At 40.9% G+C, this 21,913-nt stretch overlaps 1 protein-coding gene across 3 annotated transcripts in view; it reads left to right on the top strand.

The window, feature by feature from the left end:
• The window catches only part of nap1l4b (nucleosome assembly protein 1-like 4b), a 123,574-nt gene extending 109,724 nt beyond the window's left edge, over nt 1-13,850 (top strand). For all 3 annotated transcript variants that reach the window (XM_063062121.1, XM_063062122.1, XM_063062123.1), the window contains exon 15: nt 12,871-13,850. In XM_063062121.1, coding sequence (XP_062918191.1) covers nt 12,871-12,909 — 39 coding nt within the window. In that variant the 3' untranslated portion in view covers nt 12,910-13,850. The remainder of the gene's footprint in view (nt 1-12,870) is intronic.
• The last annotated feature ends 8,063 nt before the right edge of the window (nt 13,851-21,913 follow it).

The raw sequence follows: 21,913 nt of genomic DNA, 5'->3' as shown, positions 1-21,913 counted from the left end.
AAGGATTCCTTTATCTTAAGTTTCCTAATCAAATCTAGTTTATTACACAACATCCAGTCCAGAATTGTCTTTTCCCTAATGTGCTCAATACAAGCTGCTCTAAAAAGCCATCTCGTAGGCATTCTACAAATATCCTTTCTCGGGATTCAGCACTTAGCTGATTTTCCCAGTCTACCTGCATATTGAAATCTCCCATGACTTTTGAAACATTACCCTTTTTTCATGCCTTTTCTATCTCTGTTGTAATTTGTATCCCCCGTCCTAGTTACAGTTAGAAGACCTATATGTAACTTCCATCATGGTATTTCTACCCTTGCAGTTTCTTAACTCTACCCACATGGATTCTACATCTTCCAATCCTATGTCACCACTTTCTAAGGATTTGATGTAATTTTTTTTTACCAACAGAGCTACCTTGTCCCTCTACCTATCTGCTTGTCCTTTCAGCCACGACTCAGTGATGCACAAGATAATCATACCTGCAATCTGTAATTGTGCTACAAGACCATCTACATTATTTCGATTACTGCGTGCATTCAAATATAACACCTTCAGTTCTATTTTCATTACCCTTTTCGATTTTGACCCCATGTTTCCTCTGATATTTTATGTGTGCTGTTTTGTTTGACTTTATTCATGTATGGTTGAATGACAGTTAAACTTGATGTTACTCTTCAACTCGTCCAACTGACTGCAATTTTGCCCATCATCTATCTATCCTTCCTCACACTTATTACACACTGCATCTGCTTGTACACTAGCTGCCCCATCCTCAGCCTTGACACTCTGGTTCCCATCCCCCTGCCAAATCAGTTTAAACCCTCCCCAACATCTTTAGGAAATGTGCCCACAGGGATGTCGGACCCCTTGGATTCAGTTGTAGTCTGTCCTTTTGAAACCTGAAGTCTGAAACCCTCTCCCCGGTACAGATTCCTCAGCCATGCATTCAGCTTCCAGATCATCCTATTCTTACCCTCACTGGCACATAGTATAGGCTGCAATCCACAGATTACTACCCAGAGATTGTTCTTTTCAGCTTTCTACCCAACTCCCTATATTCTCTCCTCAAGACCTCTTTTCCTCTCTGTGTCATTGGTACCGATATGTATTGTGATTTCTGACTGATCACCTTACCCCTTTAGAATGATGTGGACCCAATCTGAGACATCCCTGACCCTGGCCACATGGGAGGTAACATATCATGTACGTGTCTCTTTCAGGTCTACAGAATCTCCTGTCTGCTCCTCTAACTATGGAATCTCCTGTCACTACTGCACTCCTCTTCTTCCTCCTCCCCTTCTGAGCCACAGAGCCAGATTCCATGCCAGAAACCTGGTCACGACTGACTTCCCCCTAGTAGAAGTTCCTCCTCCCCCTCCCCCCAACAGTATACAAAGTGGAATACTCATTATTGAGGGGAACAGCCACATGGATACTCTGTCAGGAGAGGGAAGGAGATATTGGCAGCCAGTGCAGTGTCCCAGGTACCTGCCTCCTGCAACTTAGGGTTACTACCCCTCTGTGTACAGATATTCAGCATTACAGATGATGTTGGGAACTATCAATCCAGTTCACGCAGCCATTTAACATTCGGCTTTTTTTAAACTAGGCTGGTTAGACCCTGGAATCTTCAGGGACTCCAGTAAGTTAATACAATGGGAATACCTGTTTAGTGCACTTCATTAAGACATATGAAATTACTTAGTACTTCAGCCTTGTATTGTGGTCTAGTATTTAAGTATATTATTGAAAATGAAGTATTCTTTGCGTAATATGTATGGTTTGTTATTTCTAATGTTGTTCCTCAAGCTCATTTATGCATGTACATTGCCCATACCATCTGTTGTAGAATTTGTTGTTCTTTTTCACTGAAGATAGTAGTATATGACCTTGACTGTGTGTTTGGGATCATTGTCCTGCTGCAGAATGAAGTTGGGACTGATCAGATGCCTCCTTAATGATAAGATGTTGGATGAGAATCTGCTTCTACTTCTCAGCATAGAGGATTCCATTATTCCAATGAAGTTGGTGATTCCAGATCACCAACTCCATTTGTGGAAGTGCAGTCTCAAAACTGCATGGAACGTCCGCCATGCTTCACTGTTGGCTGCAGGCATTCATCCATGTAGAGCTCTCCAGCTCTTCCACGGACAACCTGCCTTCTGTTTGAACCAAAAATTTCAAATTTTGTCTCATCAATCCCAAGCACTTGCTGCATGTTCAGCACCCCAGTCCTTGTGTTTGTGCATAGGCAAGTCTATGGCTTTGCTTCCACTTCAAAGGAACCTATGTGGCAGTAACTTTTTCATAAAGACCACATCTGACAGGAGGACTTTCGACTGCAGAGGAGTGTACTTGGGTTCCAGTGGTTTCTGAGAGCTTGGAGCTAATTGCAATACTGGACTTATTCTGATTTTGAAGGGACATCAGTTTGATATATCTCTTGTCTGTTGCTCTCAGTTTCTTTGGCCAACCACTGCATTTCTGGTCTTCAAGCTTGCCTGTTTCTTTGTGCTTCTTAGAAGAGCTTGGACAGCAGATCTTGAAACTCCTGTATACCATGAAGTTTCTGCTTCGGAGAGACCTTGCTGTTGCAGAATGAACACCTTGTATCTTGTTGCTGTGCTCACTCTTAATATGCTGAAAGAATTGATGATTTGAAGATTAAATTATCACATCTGCCACACCCTCACCTTTTAGATTAGTTGTCCTTCGCCCAGGTTGATTTCTTCTACACCCATTTCTGCTTCAGTTAATCGGTTTAGTTCTTTCAAATTATTATGCCATTGATCATTAGCATCAAGTTTTTATCTTTGTTTAATCATGCACTGGGCTGTAAACTCACAAGGTAATCAAGTTTTTATTTGAAAGTAACTTAATATGTTACTTTCTTTAACAAAGTACAAAAACTTCTCAACATTTAACTTCTGGAAAATGAATGGAAATCTAAAATTTGCTCTATTTTACTAACATAATACAGAAGACAAAAAATAAACATCTAAAGCTAAATTTATATAAAAATCTAGGATGCCTAAGACTTGCACAGTACTGATTCGGCATCTTGAGATGTTACATGTGGTAACTAGCAAGTTGTTTCTTCTGCCCTTGACCAAGGGTCTTCACCAGTTGCAGAAGCTTCTGAGATATCTTAAAAGCATTCTGACTTGAACGTTTAATGCTGTTCATCCCCTTCTGTTTAGCTGTGTTGCTAATGAAATGAGATGTACCTATGTGTGTTGTGAGTTTAGTATTTTTGGCTAATAGATTGGTTGGTTGATATTAGATTGAGTGATCTAATTTGACCACCAAACTGCAAGTGCTAGAAAGGATTTGCAGTTTTTTCTTTATCTGATAACTTAGTCATTACTCCTTGATCTTCTACAACATAGTTGCTTGTCCGAGGCATCAAATCAGTCGTAATATGGAATCTCAAACGCGAGGAATTCTGCAGATGCTTGAAATTCAAGCAACACACGTCAAAGTTGCTGCCAGACAGCATCTCTAGGAAGAGGTACAGTCGACGTTTCAGGCCGAGACCCTTCGTCAGGACAAAGGGTCTCGGCCTGAAACGTCGACTGTACCTCTTCCTAGAGATGATAATATGGAATCTGTTAGGTTGAAATTAAACCAGAAAAAATTAAAAAGCTTCTGTGAAATACACTGTTGTGTCCGTTAGGTATTTTACAACAGTACTCCAACCTTTCTGCATGTAAGCAACTGTTCTTTTTTAAACTTGCCATAGTGAGATTTGAAATTCAAATTTGATACGCAGTAGTGCTGCTACTGTACACACCTATTTCCCAGATATAGTATTACACAAGTGCCAAATGAATTGGTTTGTAATTAATATGGGTTGCTTTCATTTTCACCATTTTGTGAACAGCAGTTGTATTGTGGGTTCCAGGGCAGGCGGACAATATGGAATTCTGTTTAATATCCCTTCAGGATATTAGAACTCAGCTATTAGGTATCAGGTATAAATTATCACAAGATTTCATGCCTTCGCCTTCCAAGTGAATGCTAAAGAAGTGAGATCAATGTTAAGACATTCTGTCTTTTAGTGAGATTGAACTTGTGGTATCCAACATTTGTTTCTTTGGGATTCAGTGTGGAAGCAGTACAGAGGAAGCCTGGCACATGGGAATTTGTCTTGAAACATGCTATCATGTAGGTCTTGCAAACAATGTAAATAAGCTCCACAAAACTTATTCTGATTACCCAGGATTTCTGGCATTGAATAAAGTTTTGCCCTCTGAGTTGTAATTCATAATTTGGATCCATCGCTAATACTTCTGGAGCAACTTTGGCACAACTCTTTTTAAAGGCATTTCTTGAGACGTAGTGACCTGAAACTTGGTTTGGGGAAGAAATTGAGAACTACCTTGGGTCTGCCATTGCAGGTTCTACATTTTCTCATGCTTCCTCTGTCACAGGCTGCTCTGTTACAGTTGGGGTTGTTCTGGGAACTTCTCGCAAGCCAACTGAGAGCAGGCAAGTGTGGTATGCGACCAGATGAGAGCGAAGCCAGGCTGTTGGCATTGTGAGTGTAAACTGAATAGATCAATCAAGAGTGTGGTATGCAAGCCATGTGTTTTCACCATTCCTTCAACAGATGAAATGATTACTGCAGAACATTAAAAGTTTAATATTTATCTCTTAATGAAGATGACTCTATTCATTGTCTTAAAACTGTCAGCTTTAGGCTTTAAAGTGATGCAGGTTTACGGAATCATCCATGACGCGCACTGTTCTGTCAAATGCATATCGAGTTCCCTGTAGTCCAAGACAGCACGAGTGCTGAAGTGTGCTTATGAGACAGCTATGTACAATACTTAATCTTACTACACCAAATTGAGCATTGGTCCGCTACCCTCTGCCAAAACTGCCCATAGTTGTACAGTTATCTTTGAATGGAAAGGTATCTTCAAGTTTTAGGAAGGTATGACAAGGGAACAGCTGACTGTTTTTATTCTTTATTTCACCTGGGAGATACGAGTAGGCCAAGAGTCCTGCTGAAAAGATCAATCGTTTATTCTACAGGTTTCTACCATTACCTAATCCTTCAACCTAAACTTCCCTCCAATGTTCCAATTTATAAAGTGTATCCTTTCTGTGTTTCTCTTTGACATTTTTACTTTGTTCCTTTCACCTCCCTTCCACATATTTGATTTCATTTCTAATAAAGTGCTGACTAAGTGATTCTTGATGCATGCTTTCTAGCTTCAGTTCCCACCCACCTACTCATGCTAAGTATCATGCTGTCATTCTGAAGATGCTTAGTTTGAAAGAAATGCTCATGTTGGTTTCCTTTTCCTTTAACACATTGAACATATTCTTTAGTCATTCAGTACCCATCATTCCTGTAAATGTGCTCATTGATGGGGAGGATTTGCCTGTGATGGATGGGCTATATCCACCATATTTTTAGACTTTTTCTTTCTTGGAAATTGATGTTTCTGTACCAGGCCATCATACAACCAGTCAGGATACTTTTCACCCTACATCTATAGAAGCTTGTCAAGATTTTAGATTAAATGCGGGATCTACACAAACTTTAATAAAGTAGAGGCATGGCTGTGCTGGTCTCTGAAATGATAATGCCGAGAAATTTTAAGTTACTGACCGTCTCCACTGCTGGTGCCCTAAAGAGAACCGGCTCATAGACCTCTGATGACTTCCTCCTGTAGTCAATAATAGGCTTTACTGATGTTGAGTGACAAGTTTTTGTTATAGCACAATTCAACTAGATTTTTAATCTCCCTCCTATATGCTGATTCATCACCACCTTTGAGAATGCTTTTGTGTTTGTTTGTTAGTTGAACAAGCTGTTCAGTTTCCTGCTCCCTTGCAATTTTTATTGTTTTTCTGAAATCGGTATGTTAGGTGATATTCAGTAGTTCCACAAATTTTTGCATGCAGCAGCAAAGTCCCAAGAGTGTCAGATTATGGGGATTTACTGAACTGTTTGATAAATTTGGTTCTTTGTGATGCATGTAATGGATACAGGCAAACCAGTAGATGTGTATTTTGATTTCCATAGGCTTTTTATGACCTTCTATAATGAAGGTTGTGATGAAAATTAAGGGTTCATTGTATTGAGGTTAATAAAACAACATGGATGTTTTAAATGACAAAAAAAAAGTAAACCAGTCATTTGGATGTCAGTGTTAATAGCCAAGACCCCCTACATTGATTTCTCTGGCAATTCCTACTTGCTGTCTCACTTAAAGGAACTTGTAATATTGAATCACGTTTTGCTGATGCGAGTATGAGAAATAAATACCTAAGTAGATTTAAACAGGTTAAAATGGGTTGATGTAGTATAATGTGTAGAAATGAAGTTAACTACTTTGGGGACCTTTAAAAACAAAAGCAAAATATTTAAAGTGAGATAAGTGGCTGGTATTCAGAGAGGTCTTGAGTATCCTTTTCCACAAGTATAATTTGCCCTGCATACACAGTAAGCAATTAGTAAGGCAAATTGGACAATAATAAACCTTGCTACAACTACGCATCCCAACTACTGTACTCAGTACGTTGATCTACGAAAGTCAATATGCCTAAAACTTTCTTTACGACCCTTCCTACCTGTAACACAACTTTTAATGAATTATAGACCTCTATTGCCAAACACCTTCGTTCTGCCACACTCCTCGGTGACCTACCACTATCTCTGTAAGACCCTGGTCCTCCCAATATGCAACACCTTACACTTGTCTGCATTAAATTCCATCTGGTTCAGATCCCACTGCAAGCTTTGATAGTCTTCCTTGCTGTCCACTGTACCCCCAATCACCCGCAAACTTGTTGATCTAGTTAACCATATTTATCATCTAGATCATTGATATAGATGAAAAACAACAATGGACCCAGCAACAATTCCTGCAGCACACCACTAGTCACATGCCTCCAGTCAGAGAGGCAACCGCCTACTACCGCTCTCTAGCTTCTCCCACAAAGTTAATGTCTAATCCAGTTTACTACCTCATCTTGAAAGCCAAGCGACTGAACCTTGACCATCCTCCCATCTGGGACTTGTCAAATTCTTTACTGAAGTCTACATTAACAATATCCATTGCCTTTCCTTCATCAACTTCACTGGTAGCTTTCTCGAAAAACTCATCAGATTGGTTAGACACGAGCTACCATACACAAAGCCAAGCTGACTATCATAAATCAGTTCCTTTCTATCCAAATACTCATATATCTGGTCCCTTAGAATACCTTCTAATAACTCCCGCTACTAATGCCAGGATAATCGGCCTATAATTTTCTGGCTTATTCTCAGAGCCATTCTTAAACAGCGGAACAAATTTAGCTATCCTCCAATACCTCACCTATTGCTGAGGATGATTTAAATATCTCTGCTAGGGCCCCTGCAATTTCTGCACTTACTTCCTAAAGGGTTCAAGGGCCTGGGGGTTTGTCCACCCTAATTTGCCTCAAGATAGTAAACACCTCCTCCTATGTAATCTGGATAGGGTCCATGACCTCAAAGCTGCTTTGCCTCACTCTGTAGATTGTGTACATCTTGAGTAAATATGGATGCAAAAACTCAAATTAAGATCTCCCCCATCTCATTTGGCTCCACATAGATTCCCATTTTGATTTTCCAGAGGACCACTTCTGTCCCTTGCTATCCTTTTGCTCTTATCATATCTGTAGAAGCTCCTTCACGTTGTCTGCTAGAGCAGCCTCATGCTTTTTTTTAAGCCCTCCTGATTTCTTTCTCAAGTACCTAAGGACCAGACATCCTTTTCCATGATTACCTTGAAACTAATGGCATTATCACTAGAAGCAAAGTGTTCCCCTACACAAACTTATGTCATCTGCCCAGTCTTATTCCCTAATTGGAGATCTACTATCACACACTTTCATTTGGGACCTCTACGTAATGATCAGGGAAACTTTCCGAAGCATACTGTCCTATCCAGCCCTTTTACAGTATGGAGTCCCAGCCAATATATGGAAAATTAAAATCACCTACTGTCACAACATAATGTTTCTTGCAACAGTCTGCAATCTCTACAAATTTGCTCCTCTGAATCCGGTGGATTGTTGGGCGGTCTATAATAAAATTCCATTAATGTGATCGTATTCCTCAGTTCTACCCCATAAAGCCTCACTAGACGAGCTCTCCAATCTGTCCTGACTGAGAACTGCTATGACATTTGCCTTGACTCATAGCAACACTTCCCCTTTAATCCCTTCCGCTTTATCATGTCTGAAATAGCAGAACCCTGAACATTGAACTGCTAGTCCTGTCCTTCCTGCAACCAAGTCTCACGAATGGGTACATTGTCATAATTCCACATGTTGATCCATGCCCTTAACTCATCTGCCTTTCCTGCAATTCTCCTTGCATTGAAGTACAAAGTTTGTATATGCAGCTCAGAACATTAGTCCCCCCCCCCCCCCCCCATGTTCAACTTCTTGATTCATGACTTTGTGTGTAGACTTAACATCTTTCTTCACAACCACTCCAATATTTGTTCTGGCACTCGGGTTCCCATCCCTCTGCAATTTTAATATTTGTCCCCCTCCAGTTCAGGTGTATACTATCCCTTCTGTAGAGGTCCTACCTTCCCTGGGAGAGAGCCCAATGATCCAAAAAATCTTGAAGTCCTCACTAGTACGTGACATGGGTAGCAATCCTGAGATCACAACCTTGGAGGTCCTATCCTTTAACTTAACACCTAACTCCTTGAACTCACTTTGCCAAACATTGTCCCTCTTCCTTCCTATGTAATTGGTACCTCTATGGACCACGACCTCTGGCTGCCTACCCTCTCATGTAATAATGCTGAGGACTCGATCCAAGATGTCCTGGACCCTGGCACCCGGGGGACAACATACCATCTGGGAATCTGGTTCTTGTCCACAGAACCTCCTTTCTGTTCCCCTAACTCATAAATCCTCTATCACCACAGCTTGCCTCTTCTCCCCCCTATCCTCTGCTAGGTCTCTTCCCCCACCCCTCTCCCCAACAGTATCCAAAGTGGTATACCTGTTGTTGAGGGGGTGGCCACAGTGATATTCTGCACTGGCTGCTTAACCCCCTCTCACCTCCTGACTGTCACCCAGTTTTCTGTGTCTTGCAGCTTGGTTGCAACTACCTCTCTGTATGTCCTGTCTATCACCCCCTTCAGCCTCCCGAACAATCTGAAGTTCATTCATTTCCAGCTCCAACTACATAACACAGAGCATTAGAAACGGCAGCTGGATGCACTTATTGCAGGTGAAGTCATCAGACACTGGTCTCCCTGCCATCCCCCATCCTGCAAGCACAGTGGTGTAGTGGTTAGCACAGCATATTATGTACAGGCAACCCAGGTTCAGTTTCTACCACTGCCTGCAAGGAGTTTGTACGTTCTCCCCATGACTGCATGGGTTTTCTACAGGTGCTCCAGTTTCCTCCCCCAAAGACATGCCAGTTGGTGGGTTAATTGGTCATAGTAAATTGTCAATAGACTGGCATTAAATTGGGGGGTTGCTGGATGCATGGCTTGAAGGGCCAGAAGGGCCTGTTCCGTGCTGTATCTCAATAAATAAACATTTAACTATCCTGCCTGGCATCCCTACTGCTCTAACCATGCAATTATAAAGAAAGAAACAATAAATAAACTGAAAATCTACATAGAGCTTTTTGCCTTTTCTCACTGAAGCCTCATAGAGTTAAAGCCTCATGTGCCCACTGTTCACTCCAGTGAAGGGCGCTCCACTTGCCCTGCCTTATTCTTATTTGCCCTTGCTAATGAATTCTGATCTCTGGCCAATGTTCAAACGCCGCAACTCTCACAAAGCACTGTTTTTAAAGCACACTCGCAGACCTGTGTGAGTCACCATTTCTCTTGCTCCTCATCTCTTGGCTATTGTTCAAAACCTGAGATCAACCTGAGTGTTTTAATTGTACTGGATAGATTGGATTTCTAGATTGATTGGAATGAAAGGATTTTTGGGGAAAGTTGAGCAATTTAGGCCAGTGATCTAGAATTTGTGAGTACTTCTCATAATGTTTGAAATCTTGACATTTGGTAGAGCTTGTCACATGAAGAGGGCTTGATGGCTCTGAGACTGTATTCACTGGAATTCAGAAAAATGAGGGGTAACCTAGAAGAGTCTCATTTAAGATTGATATGAGCTATTTTTTGAGGGTTGTCGTTCTGTGGAATTCCCAACTTTAGAGTGCTTTGGTTCTGATTCATTATAAAATGAAGATGATAAAATAGGCTGAAGTTTCCTTAAGGGGAAATCTTGCCTGACAAATCTGTTGAAATTCTTTGAGGAAATTACAGGCAGGATAGACAAGGAGAGTCAGTGGATGTTGTTTACTTAGATTTTCAGAAGGCCTTTGACAAGGTGCCACACATAAGGCTGCTAAATAGAATTAGAGCCTATTGTATTACAGGAAAGATACTAGTAAGGATAGAAGGTTGGCTGACTTGCAGGAGGCAGAGTGGAAATAAATATGTCTCTTTTGATTGGTGTTCCGGGGGTTGTGTTGGAACGGCTTTTTTTCACGTTATACGTCAACAATTTGGCTGCCGGAATTGATGGCTTTATGGCCAAATTTGCAGCCGATACAAAGATAAGTAGAGTGGCGGGTAACGTTGAGGAAGGGGTGAGGAAGGACTTGTACAGAGTAGGAGAATAGACAAACAAGTGGCAGATGGAATATAATGTAGGGAAGTGTACAGTCATTTACTTTGGTAGAAGGAATAATGGCGTAGACTATTTTCTATGTATATAGGGAGAAAATTCAGAAATCATAGGTGCAAAGGGATTTGGGGCACCTCATGCAGGCTTCAATAAAGGTTAACTTGCAGATTAAGTTGATATTAAGGAAAGCAAATGCAATGGTAGCATTCATGTCGAGAGGGCTAGAATATAAAACCAAGAATCTAATGCTGTGTCTTTATAAGGCAGTAGTCAGACAAAAGCCTCAGAATAGAGGTACGTCCATTTGGAACAGATGTGAGGAGGAATTCCTTCAGTCTGAAGGTTTTGAATCTGAAATTTATTTCCATATGTGGCTGTGGGGGCCAAGTCATTGGGTTAATTTAAAGCAGAGGTTGATAGGTTCTTGATTAGTCAGGGAGTCAAAGGTTATGGGGGGAAGGCAAAGGAATGGGGTTGAGAGGGATAATAAATCAGTCATGGGGAATGGCAAAGGAAACTGAATAGGCCAAGTGGCCATATTTTGCTTTGATGTCTTATGGTCTAACGTTTGGAGTATTGTGAGCGGTTTATCTATGAAACAATGTGCTGGTGTTGGAGAGGGTCTGGAGAAGATTCACAAGAATGGTTATAGGTCTTGTGTTATCTAAGTTGCACATCAGTGTCTTTCAATCTCTGCAGTATAATAACATGACTGCAATATATTACTCCTTATCCTTTATCTTGAGGCTGATGTGCTTGGTTTTGTTTCATCTATCTGATCAAAGTCAAAACATCTCAATAGCTTTCATTCCTATTTGATGCTTGTAACTTAAGTTCCATGCATCCCAACCTCCAAATTACTCTCTTGCCCAATCTGTGTCAATCTGGTTTGTTATCACAAAATTAATCTCATTCCAATTCCACTGCAATTTTGTTCCAGACTCCAATATCTGCAGTCTTGTCTTCTACAATAGGTTTGTTTTCTCTAACCTACCTTAGATTTGTCATCAACTCATCCACAAAAGTTTATTATATTCTTTTCCATTCTGATCTACATTATTCCAGCATTCATGTCAGGTGGGCATCCAGTCCCTTCATGTACAATTTAAAGTTCTCATCTTTAATTTCTTTTATGGGTATTCTCTGTCTTGCCTCTAACATTTTAGTTACATTTAAATATTTTCTGTTTCTCATGTACATATTCTGTAACAAGCCCCTCATGTCATTACTTTTTTTTACATTTGTTGAAGCTAAAAGATATTTGTTAGCTGGGAGTGGGATATACAGCCATGTGAAAACAGTGAGGTACGGAGGTTTGTGCTACTGCCTCAACTTGGGGATCCGTGTTCAAGCTGAGTTGTCTGTATGTTCTGTGTCCACCTGGATTTCCTCTGGGTGTTCTTTCTATCCTCATCTCAACCCAAAAATATATATGTATATAGGTTAATTAGCCACTGTCAGTTGCTCCTGATAGAATAATGATGGGGAGTTCAGTTGATGGACATCTGGTGGATGGGTTTTGGGGGTGTGAGGAATATTGGGATAGCAGTGTGGCCTTGTGTCTCATTATAAGTATTACTTAATTGTCATTAATTGCTACAATTCCTCCTGGTCACATTCTGTTGTGGTTTACATTTGAAAGTCATTTTAGACTAATGTTGCTGGATAAGTACTTTTGTAGATCCTGGTTTTCCATTCAGAAAAGAGCATGGGGAAGAAGAGATGAAGAATGGAACGTACTCTGACAAGTTCTTAGTATGACTGTTGCTGTTCCAAAAAATATTGAAAACCTTTAAATCATCTTTTTCCCATTATTATTATTTTTACAAGCAAGTAAAATTTAGTGATATTGGAAATTAAGTAATTTGCATTTCTGTCATATCTGAAATTATTGAGGATATTCCATTGTTCAGTAAATCAAACTTCCAAAGTTTAGTTTTGTGTTCACTGAACTATTTTAAAGCATTGTGAGTAATAGGAGCTCCAGTAATTGTATGCTTTCCTCCCTCTTTTCTCTGCTCCATTAGCATCAATGAAGTTTCAGGAAGTTAAAGTCCAAATGATTAGTATTATCTCAGCTACTTCCATTAATTCTTCCTCAATTCCAGTGGTGGTATTACTGTCCAGACATTGGCTAGAATGCATGCAAGTGTTGCTGATGGTACACCTGTAAGAACTCCCACTGACCAGAAGTACTGTCTTCTTTTCCAGAAAGAACCCAACCAGCCTGCTGAATGCAAGCAGCAATAGGAGTGTGGTACCAAGGAAACACCACTGCCTGGAGACTGACGCCATGTGATAAAGTGTATCTAAAATACTCTTGTGCAGTTGAGGCAACCCCTCCCTACTGCAGCACAATCTTATAAGCTAAACACTATTTTAAAATGCATGGGTTGCTCTTTAACTTAAGTTTTTTTCCTACTTTTTGCTTACTTTTACAGTGGAAATAATACAAAATTCTACTTCAAAAATGCTGAAGGGTTCACGACTGTAAGGTAAAGCAAGCATGCACTCTACAGCTCTAATAAACACTGGTATTTTGAAATGTAGTGAGTGTTACACGCTTGTCACTTGCAACTAGGGGCAGTATTGCTGAGTGACTCAGTGGTGATTTTCATGAAGTTCTGAAGTGCATCTTTACTGTGCTGCCCAATATTTGAGCAGTTACATAGAGTTTTAGCATTCTATCTATTAATATTTATATTTAAATACATTACAAAAGCTTAGTTTCCTACCCAATCCAACAGTGCTATGATCACCATTGCTGTTTTAGTCCAAAATGAGGTAATGGTATACAAAACTATATATACATGAAGGCTGTGCTGAAATGTTGTTGTCACAGACTTATTTATTACTGTTATACAGAAACTACTAACCAGCATGTGGGGGGAAATAAATCCATTTCCTGGGCATATTAGTTCCAGTTGCATCCACTTCATCTTCTAAAAAGATGCACATTTAGGATGATAATGAGAATCGTCAGTTTTCCTGTGGAAGTAAAATCTTTAACACAGATCTATTTTTATTTTTGTGTCAAGTGCACAGCACTATGTCCAGGCATAGAGTGCTCCAGCCTTACCTTGTTCAAACAGTTGTAATGTACCTTAATATGCGGTTTTCAATTTGTACAGAATAGCCGGAGTATTCTAATAAAGTTGTGCAACATTAAACAATGCTGGTTCTGTTTAGTTCTCTTCAGCAAGTTTTGGGATGTTGAAAATTTACTTTCATATAGATTCAGAATGAGCTAGAATGTGATATTCTAAGTACACACTAAAAAAAATTCTCTTAGCTTCTGGTGAATCTGACTACTGAAATTACTATCCAAATATCATGAACACTTCATGTTTCTAAAGGATGAACATAAAAAATTCTTCAGCTGCTGGAAATCCCGAGCAACACAGAGAATATGCTGGAGGAACTCAGCAGGTTGAGCTGCATGTATGGAAATGCATAAACAGTTAACATTTCAGGCTGAAACCATTCGTCAGGACTTCTTCAGAATTTCTTAATGAACTGGAATCCAATTAAACAGTACTGATTTGTTATAGAATTCTTGGTCTGAGCATTCACAAATATGTAACCCCAATCCCCCTCCATATATATATTTTTTTAATCACCATTTTGCTGAGATCCCTGCCTTGTAATAAGCTGGCAGAGCTAATGAATAGCTTGTAGTTCACTGACTGAGAGGGCATACTTGGGCTCACCCAGTCTGGTGGTTTGTCCCTTAGCACTGAGATGCTGAGTGTGAAAACTGCTGTCTTCCACTTTCCTTGTTTGACTGCACAGCCTACCCCATCGTAAAGATTTCTCAGTAGTTACAATGACCTTGCCAGAGAGGGTAGAGGGTTTGTGCCAGGTTCCCTCTCTTTTAAGCTCTGATTCCATTTGAGCTTTTGTTCCTGGGAACACAGGGCACCAGTATAAAAGCATAACAGGTTAAAAATACTCAGTTCCACTGCCATTCTTTTGATTGTGGAGTATGCTTGTCTCACAGAGATCAGCATTTAATGCCCATCCTCATTTGCTTTTGAGGAAAAGTATGGTACCCTGTTTTTGACCATTATTTTTCACCATAGGTTCTCTCATACTAGTGTGAGTTTTCATGTTTTGGTTCAGTATCTGTGTCTTAATTGAGGAAAATTTTTAACTTGCATAGAAAACTAGGAGAAGGGAAAGGGCAAAAGAGGAAAGAACAAGCGATAGGTTTAGAGGTGAAAATGGGAAAAGCAGAATTGGAAATCTTTGGATTGAAAGATAAAGTTGCTCCTTGGTTATGTTGAACTGTGATCTGAAAGTTTACAGGACCAGTTACCAAGGAGTGAGTTGAATTAGTGATAGTTGGAAATCAAAAGTATAGGTTGTACTCCTGTTTCAACTATTGAGTGTTGTGTGGTGGTGATGGTGTAATTTAAGAAAGGACAAGACTGTCATGAGCATACTGTTCTTTCAAAGTGTCAAATGAGTGTGTGCATCCTGGTTATTGCATTGTGTTGAATTAGTAGTTTGTAGATTCTGGAGACTCTTTAACCTGTAGAAGATGTTGGTCTAGCTCCAGAATTGGCATGGAGGCTATGCAAAGTGCTTTATATGTACAGAACGAGAACTACAATGGAGTAGCATGAATAATCGTTTTTACTGAGTCACATTGGCAACAGTACTCACTGGGCAACTTCCAGCGTGGGAGCTATGAACCTGGCCTGCTGAGATTTTTAAAAAAACATGCACACTCAAAAGCCCATGCCCAAAAGAATGGGCCCCCTGTGTGTTGGAGATAATGGATTCACTGTACAATTTTTTTGCCCCATATACATTTGCCACATTATCACAATCAAACTGATACGGTTAAAAGAGGAAGAGTGAGTGATATTTGTGAAGTTGAGCGGAAAATTATTTTCCTGGTTCACTGACAGGGTGGGGAGACTACATTCAATTTCACTGTCAGAGGAATGAACTAAAGCAAAGGTAGTCATGGCTAATGTCCCAGCAGTTATCAGGAGGAAAAACAATAATATCAAAATGTTTGGTGTGTAAACAATTTCAACCAGGCTGATGTTTGATCTTTGTTTAAGAAAGAACAATCTGTGAGGCAGTTTTGAGGATGACAAGTAGCAAGATTGGACATACTTGGTGAGAATGAGACTAATTGAAAGTAAGACCCGTACAGGTGAAATGGTCTAGAAGATGGAAAAATTTCCTTGGAGGATGAACCAGATCACTGGGTCCATGGTGTGACATGGCATGACTGTGTCTCAGTTTTGATGTGTAGCAGTAAATATGCCACCACCTGACTTCATGTCCATTTTATTGTTCACAATACTATCAGCCAGTGAAAAAACTGAAATGATATTTGCATGTGATAGTTTAAAATGGGCTACCAACAAAGTTGATCCAAAAGACTTGATTGCACAGATCTCTGCAACCATATCAGGGCCCAACAACAAATTAGAAGAAATTGCCTAGTGACTGCCCAACAGCCAAGGTGCTCCTTTAGCCGGGTTATGCAGTCGTGATTGGCTGGAAAGTTGCCTTGATATGTTTTATCCATAAAATACAGAATGGCAATTGGCCACACAAGGTGTTCCTGTCAGCACCTTGATAACAACTGGGACGAAGCTGAATATCAGCCCACAAGTGTAGGTGATGGGACAAGTCTCAAAGGTTCATGTCCAAACTCATTCAATCCCCTCCCATCCACATGGTTCACGTAGTTGCTGATTGTCAATTGCAATCATTACTTACAGATTTTATTTGACCCTATGTAGGATAGGTGCTTGTTAATTTGACAAATTGTACAGAGGCTAAAGTTAATTGACTAGCATTTCCAACACTGGCAAAGATCAATGTTAGTAACATAGGAACACCATCACAATCGAATCTCTAGTGTTTATGATTTGCTGCTCCACTGCAAAGTCTTTTCCAAAGATGCCTACCCTGAAGAAATTTAAATCTTCTCTTTGATGGGAGTTCATTGAGACTTCCTCTTACCGCTACCCCCTTGTGATCTCTGCTGCCCTCCAACTCTTCGACCATGTACTCAACCAGACTCTATCAGCCACGTATCCCTGGGAACTTGGTCTTCACCGCCATCTTGTTTCATATGCCTTCCAACTCTGTTTTCAGGCCTCTCAGTTTGGGCCCGCCCACCGAGGATCCCAAGTACTTAAGTTTGATTGCTTGTTTCTCCCTCCAATTCTCTTCTCCAGTTGAGCACCTCCGCTCCGTCCGCCACAACAGACAGGATCTCCCAGTAGCCACCCACTTCAACTCTGCTTCCCACTCCCATTCAGATATGTCCATACATGGCCTCCTCTACTGCCATGATGAGGCTAAACTCAGGTTGGAGGAGCAACACCTCATATACCATCTAGGTAGTCTTCAGCCCCTTGGTATGAACATAGAATTCTCCAACTTCTGGTAATTCCCTTCCTCTATCCCTATGTCACTCTGTCCCCTCCCCCAGCTGCCTATCTCCTCCCTCATGGTGCCACCTCCTTCTACTCACCCATTGTGTTTTCCCCTATTCCTTCCTCACTTTTCCTGCCTATCACCTCCCTGCTTCCCCCCCCCCCACCCCTTAATCTTTCCCCTTACTGGTTTTTCACCTGGAACCTACCAGTTTTCTCCTTCCCACCCTCCCCCCACCTTCTTTATAGGGCCTCTGCCCCTTCCCTCTACAGTCCTGATGAAGGGTTCCAGCCCGAAACGTTGACTGATCGTTTCCACGGATGCTGCCCGACCTGCTGAGTTCTTCCAGTGTGTTGTGAGTGTTGCTCTTCTCCAGTCTTTTACCTTTCCCACACTCCTGACTTTACTTATCATCTTCTAGCTAGTTCTCATTCCCCTCTCCCTAACCTTTTTTTTTCCCCGGCGTCTTCCCCTTCCTTTACAATCCTGAAGAAGGGTCTCAGCCTGAAACGTTGTTTATTCATTTCCATTGATGCTGTCTGACATGCTGAGTTCCTCCAGCATTTTCTGTGTTTTACTCTTCATTTCCAGTATCTGCTGAATCATCTGTGCTTACAAGTTGCATTCTGATATATTACTTCCATGCCAGCCTTGTTGCGGTCGCTATGTCATCAGCCTGCTGTGTGAACACTGTCCACACCAGAAATGAAACTGAAGGCAGTCAGTTTTCTAAGGTAATCAGAAATTTGTGTAGTAAGTGTTATCTTGTCAACTACCTGAGAGACTCAAGTTTATTTTTTGCACATAGACATGAAACATTAAATGTAAAAGCAAAGGATTGTTGCAGCTAGTTGGAGGAAGTACCATATTCTGTGTTACAAATACCTGTGGACCTTAGTGGTCCAGCATGCATATTTGTAAAAAGCTGTACAGTGTTCTCTGCAACCTGATGTAGTTGGCCAGCCCTTATCAAAAGCATTTATGAAATTTATAAGAATACTTGCTCAATTACATGGTAACAAATCAACCAATGAAACAATGCATCTCAAACGTCAAAGAAGGTTCCTTCTGAGGTCAGGCATTCATAAATATGAAACATTTCTTAGAGCCCACACATTACTCAATAGCAAAGGAATGTGCAAGAGTTTTGTATAATAATGAACTACAGTGATCCTTAATGAACTTGCATAAACAAACAGACAAAACAGTACAGAGTACTTGTTGAAAAAATTCCTGTGACTGATGCTTAAAAAAAATCATCCTGCAGCTCTCTGCTGACAGTCTGCAAATTAACTGCCTGTGTAAAACTGGGGCTGATAGTTGGAAAGAGAGTGTATGTACAATTCCTAATCAATATTATATTAACTTGGCAGGAGTGATGGTAAAACTGACCATCAGATCAACATCAAGCAACCACTGGGAAAAGTTTGGGCATTGGACATCAACAAGGATCTGTCTTAGATGCAACAAATCTGAGCATGAGAAATTTAACAGTGAAAGGAAGGTTTTTTTATATTACTAATTTATTTGATAGCTCAAATATTCTAACTAAGGTGACTCGGTAGAAGCTAGTTTAGTTCCATGTGGCACCTGGTGGGGAGCATTTTGTTCTAAAAAAAAATGGAACAACTCATTCAGGTTCACATCCCAAGTCAGAGTATTACAGCGTGAAAACAAGCCCTTCGGCCCATATCCCTCTGAACTCTTCCTATCCCTGTACTTAGTCAAATTATCTTTTCAATGTTCTACTGACTGCCTCCAGTCCTTTACCTTTCCCACTCAACTGGCTTCACATATCACCACCTAGCTTGTCCTTCCTTTCCCCCATATTTTTATTCTGGCATCTTCCCCCTTCCTTTCCAGTCCTGATGAAGGGTCTTAGCCCAAAACATTGACTGTTTATTTGTTTTCGTGGATGCTAGTTTCCTCCAGCATCTTGTGTGTGTTGCTCTGTATTTACAGCATCTGCAGAATCTCTTGTGTTATGCCTCAACCACTGCCTTTGGCAGTTATTCCATATGCACACCATCCTCTGGGTTAAGAAGTTGCCCCTCAGGTTCCTTTTAAATCCTCTCTGAAACCTACAGTATGTCCTCTTGATTTTAGTTCCTCTTCCCTGGGAATAAATAATATATATGTTCATCCTGTCTATAACCATGATTTTATACACCTCTATATGATTACCCCTCAGTCCCTTGTGTTCCAAGGAATAAAGTTCCAACACGCCCAACCTCTCCTTATTACTCGATCCCTTGAGTCCTGCCAGCTTCCTCATGAATATTCTCTGCATATTTTCTAGTTTAATGATGTAAGCCTCATAACAGCACAACCAAAACTGTACACAATATTCAAAGTGCAATCTCATCAATGCCTTCTTCAGCTACAACATTCTGACAGGGAAGCATGGACAGCTGGAAAACATAGCTCATATTGGTACCAATGACACAGGTAGGAAAAGAGATCCGGTCCTGAAGAGAGAGTAGTGTATAGCGAGTTAGGTAGAAAGCTGAAAAACAGGAACTCAAGGGTAGTATTCACTGGATTGCTGCCTGTGCCACATGCCATTGAGTGTAAGAATAGCATGATTTGGTAGACGAATGCACGGCTGAGGAATTGGTGTAAGGTTTCCGATTTCTGGATCACTGGGATCTCTTCTGGGGAAGTTATGAGCTGTACAAAAAGGGGTACACTGGAACCCAAGGGGCACCAATATTCTTGAGGGTAAGTTTGCTATAGCTGTTGGGGTTTTAAAGTAATTTCGCAAGGGACTGGCAACCAAAGTGATGGGCAGTTGGTAAACAAGCAGATGCAGTGTGTAGTCAGGAAGAACAGGCGATGATGCAGCAAAATTGCAGTCAGTAGGATCAGTTGAATTGTAACGTGGGCACAAAATTGAAAAGACTGAAGGCATTATATGTGAATCCATGCAGTATCCCGAATAAGGTAGATAATCTTATAGGGCAGTTAGAGTGTGTAGGTTTGACGTGGGCATCACTGATGGCTGGAAGAGCATAGCTGAGAGCTTAACATCCAATGATATCCATTGCATCAAAAGGACAGGCAGGTAGGCAGAGGGGATGGGGTGGCCCTGTTGGTAAGAAATGAAATCAAATCCATAGAAAGAAGTGACATGGATCAGAAGATGTAGAATCCTTGTGGGTAGAGTTAAGAAACTGAAGGAGGCCGTGGATAGACATGTTGGAATGGAAATAGGATGTGGAATTAAAATGTGTGGCCACTGGGAGATCCTGCTTTCTCTGGCGGACAGCGCGTAGGTGTTCAGCAAAACAATCTGCAAACAATCTGTAGGTGTTCAGCAAAACTCTTAGACTGGGTGTTGTGTAATAACCCAGCTCTTATTAGGGAACTTAATGTAAAGAAACCCTTGGGAGGCAGTGATCATGATACAATTTAATTCATACCGCAATTTGAGAGGGAGAAGCACAAGTCATATGCATTAGTATCGCAATGGAATAAAGGGAATTGAAGAGGCATGAGAGAGGAGCTTGTCCGGGTGGGTTAGAGGAGGATATTGGTGAGGATGAAGGCAGAGCAGAGATGGCTGAAGTTTCTGGGAATAATTCACAAGGCACAGGATAGATATTTCCCACAGAAGAAGTTGTTCTCAAATGGCAGGGCTAGACAACCATGGCTAACAAGGTAAGTTAAGGACTACCATAAAAGCCAAGGAAAGTACATATAAGGTAACAAAAGTGAATGGGAAGTAGGACTGGGAAGCTTTTAAAGTCCAACAAAAGGCAACTAAAAAGCTGTAAGAAGGGAAAAGATGAAATATGAGGGAAAACTATCCAATAATGTAAAGCAGGATACTAAAAGTTTTTTCAGTTATATAAAGGGTAAAAGGAAGGCGAGAGTTGATATTGGACCACTAGGAAATGATGCTGGTGATGTAGTAATGAGGGACAAAGAAATAGCAGATTAACATAATAGGTACTTTGCATCAGTCTTCACTGTGCCAGAGGTCTGTGAGCGTCAGGGAGCAGGACTGAGTGTCATTGCTATTAGAAAAGACAAAGTGCTAGGCAAACTCAAAGATCTTAAGGTGGATAAGTCACCTGGACCAGATGGACTACATCTCAGAGTCCTGAGAGAGGTTGCTGAAGAGATAACGGATTCATCAGTCATGATCCTGGAGGATTGGAAGATTCCACTCTTTAAGAAGGGACGAAAGCAAAAGGAAGGAAATTAGAGGCCAGTTAGCCTAACCTCAGTGGTTGGGAAAATATTGGAGTCTATTATTAAGGATGAGGTTTTAGGGTACTTGGAGCCTAATGATAAAATAAGTCAAAGTCAGCCTGGTTTCAGTAAAGGGAAATCTTCCCTGACAAATCTGTTAGAGTTCTTCAAGGAAGTAACAAGCCAGGGTGCACAAAGGTGAGGCAGTGGATGTCGCTCACTTGGATTTTCAGAAGGCATTTGATGAAATGCCACACATGAGGCTGCTTAACAAGATAAAATCCTTTAGCATTACAGGAAAGACACTGGCATGGATAGAGGAATGGCTGACAGGCTGATGGCAGCGAATGGGAAAAAAGGGGGCCTTTTCTGGTTGGCTGCCAGTAACTAGTGGTGTTCCTCAGGGGTCAGTATCGCAACCACTGCTTTTCACAATGTTTGTCAATGATTTAGATAATGGAATCGTTGGCATTGTGGCAAAGTTTGTGGATGATACGAAGTTGGGTAGAGGGGTAGGTAGTGCTGAGGAAGAAATGTGATTGTAGCAGGACTTGGACAAATTGGAAGAATGGGCAAAAAAGTGTCAGATGGAATACAGTGTTGGGAAATGTATGATAATGCATTTTTGATAAAAGCCAACAGTGCA

Source organism: Mobula hypostoma, chromosome 11 (genome assembly GCF_963921235.1).
Source record: "Mobula hypostoma chromosome 11, sMobHyp1.1, whole genome shotgun sequence".
Classification (NCBI taxonomy): domain Eukaryota; kingdom Metazoa; phylum Chordata; class Chondrichthyes; order Myliobatiformes; family Myliobatidae; genus Mobula; species Mobula hypostoma.
This window is presented reverse-complemented; position numbering and strand designations above follow the sequence as displayed.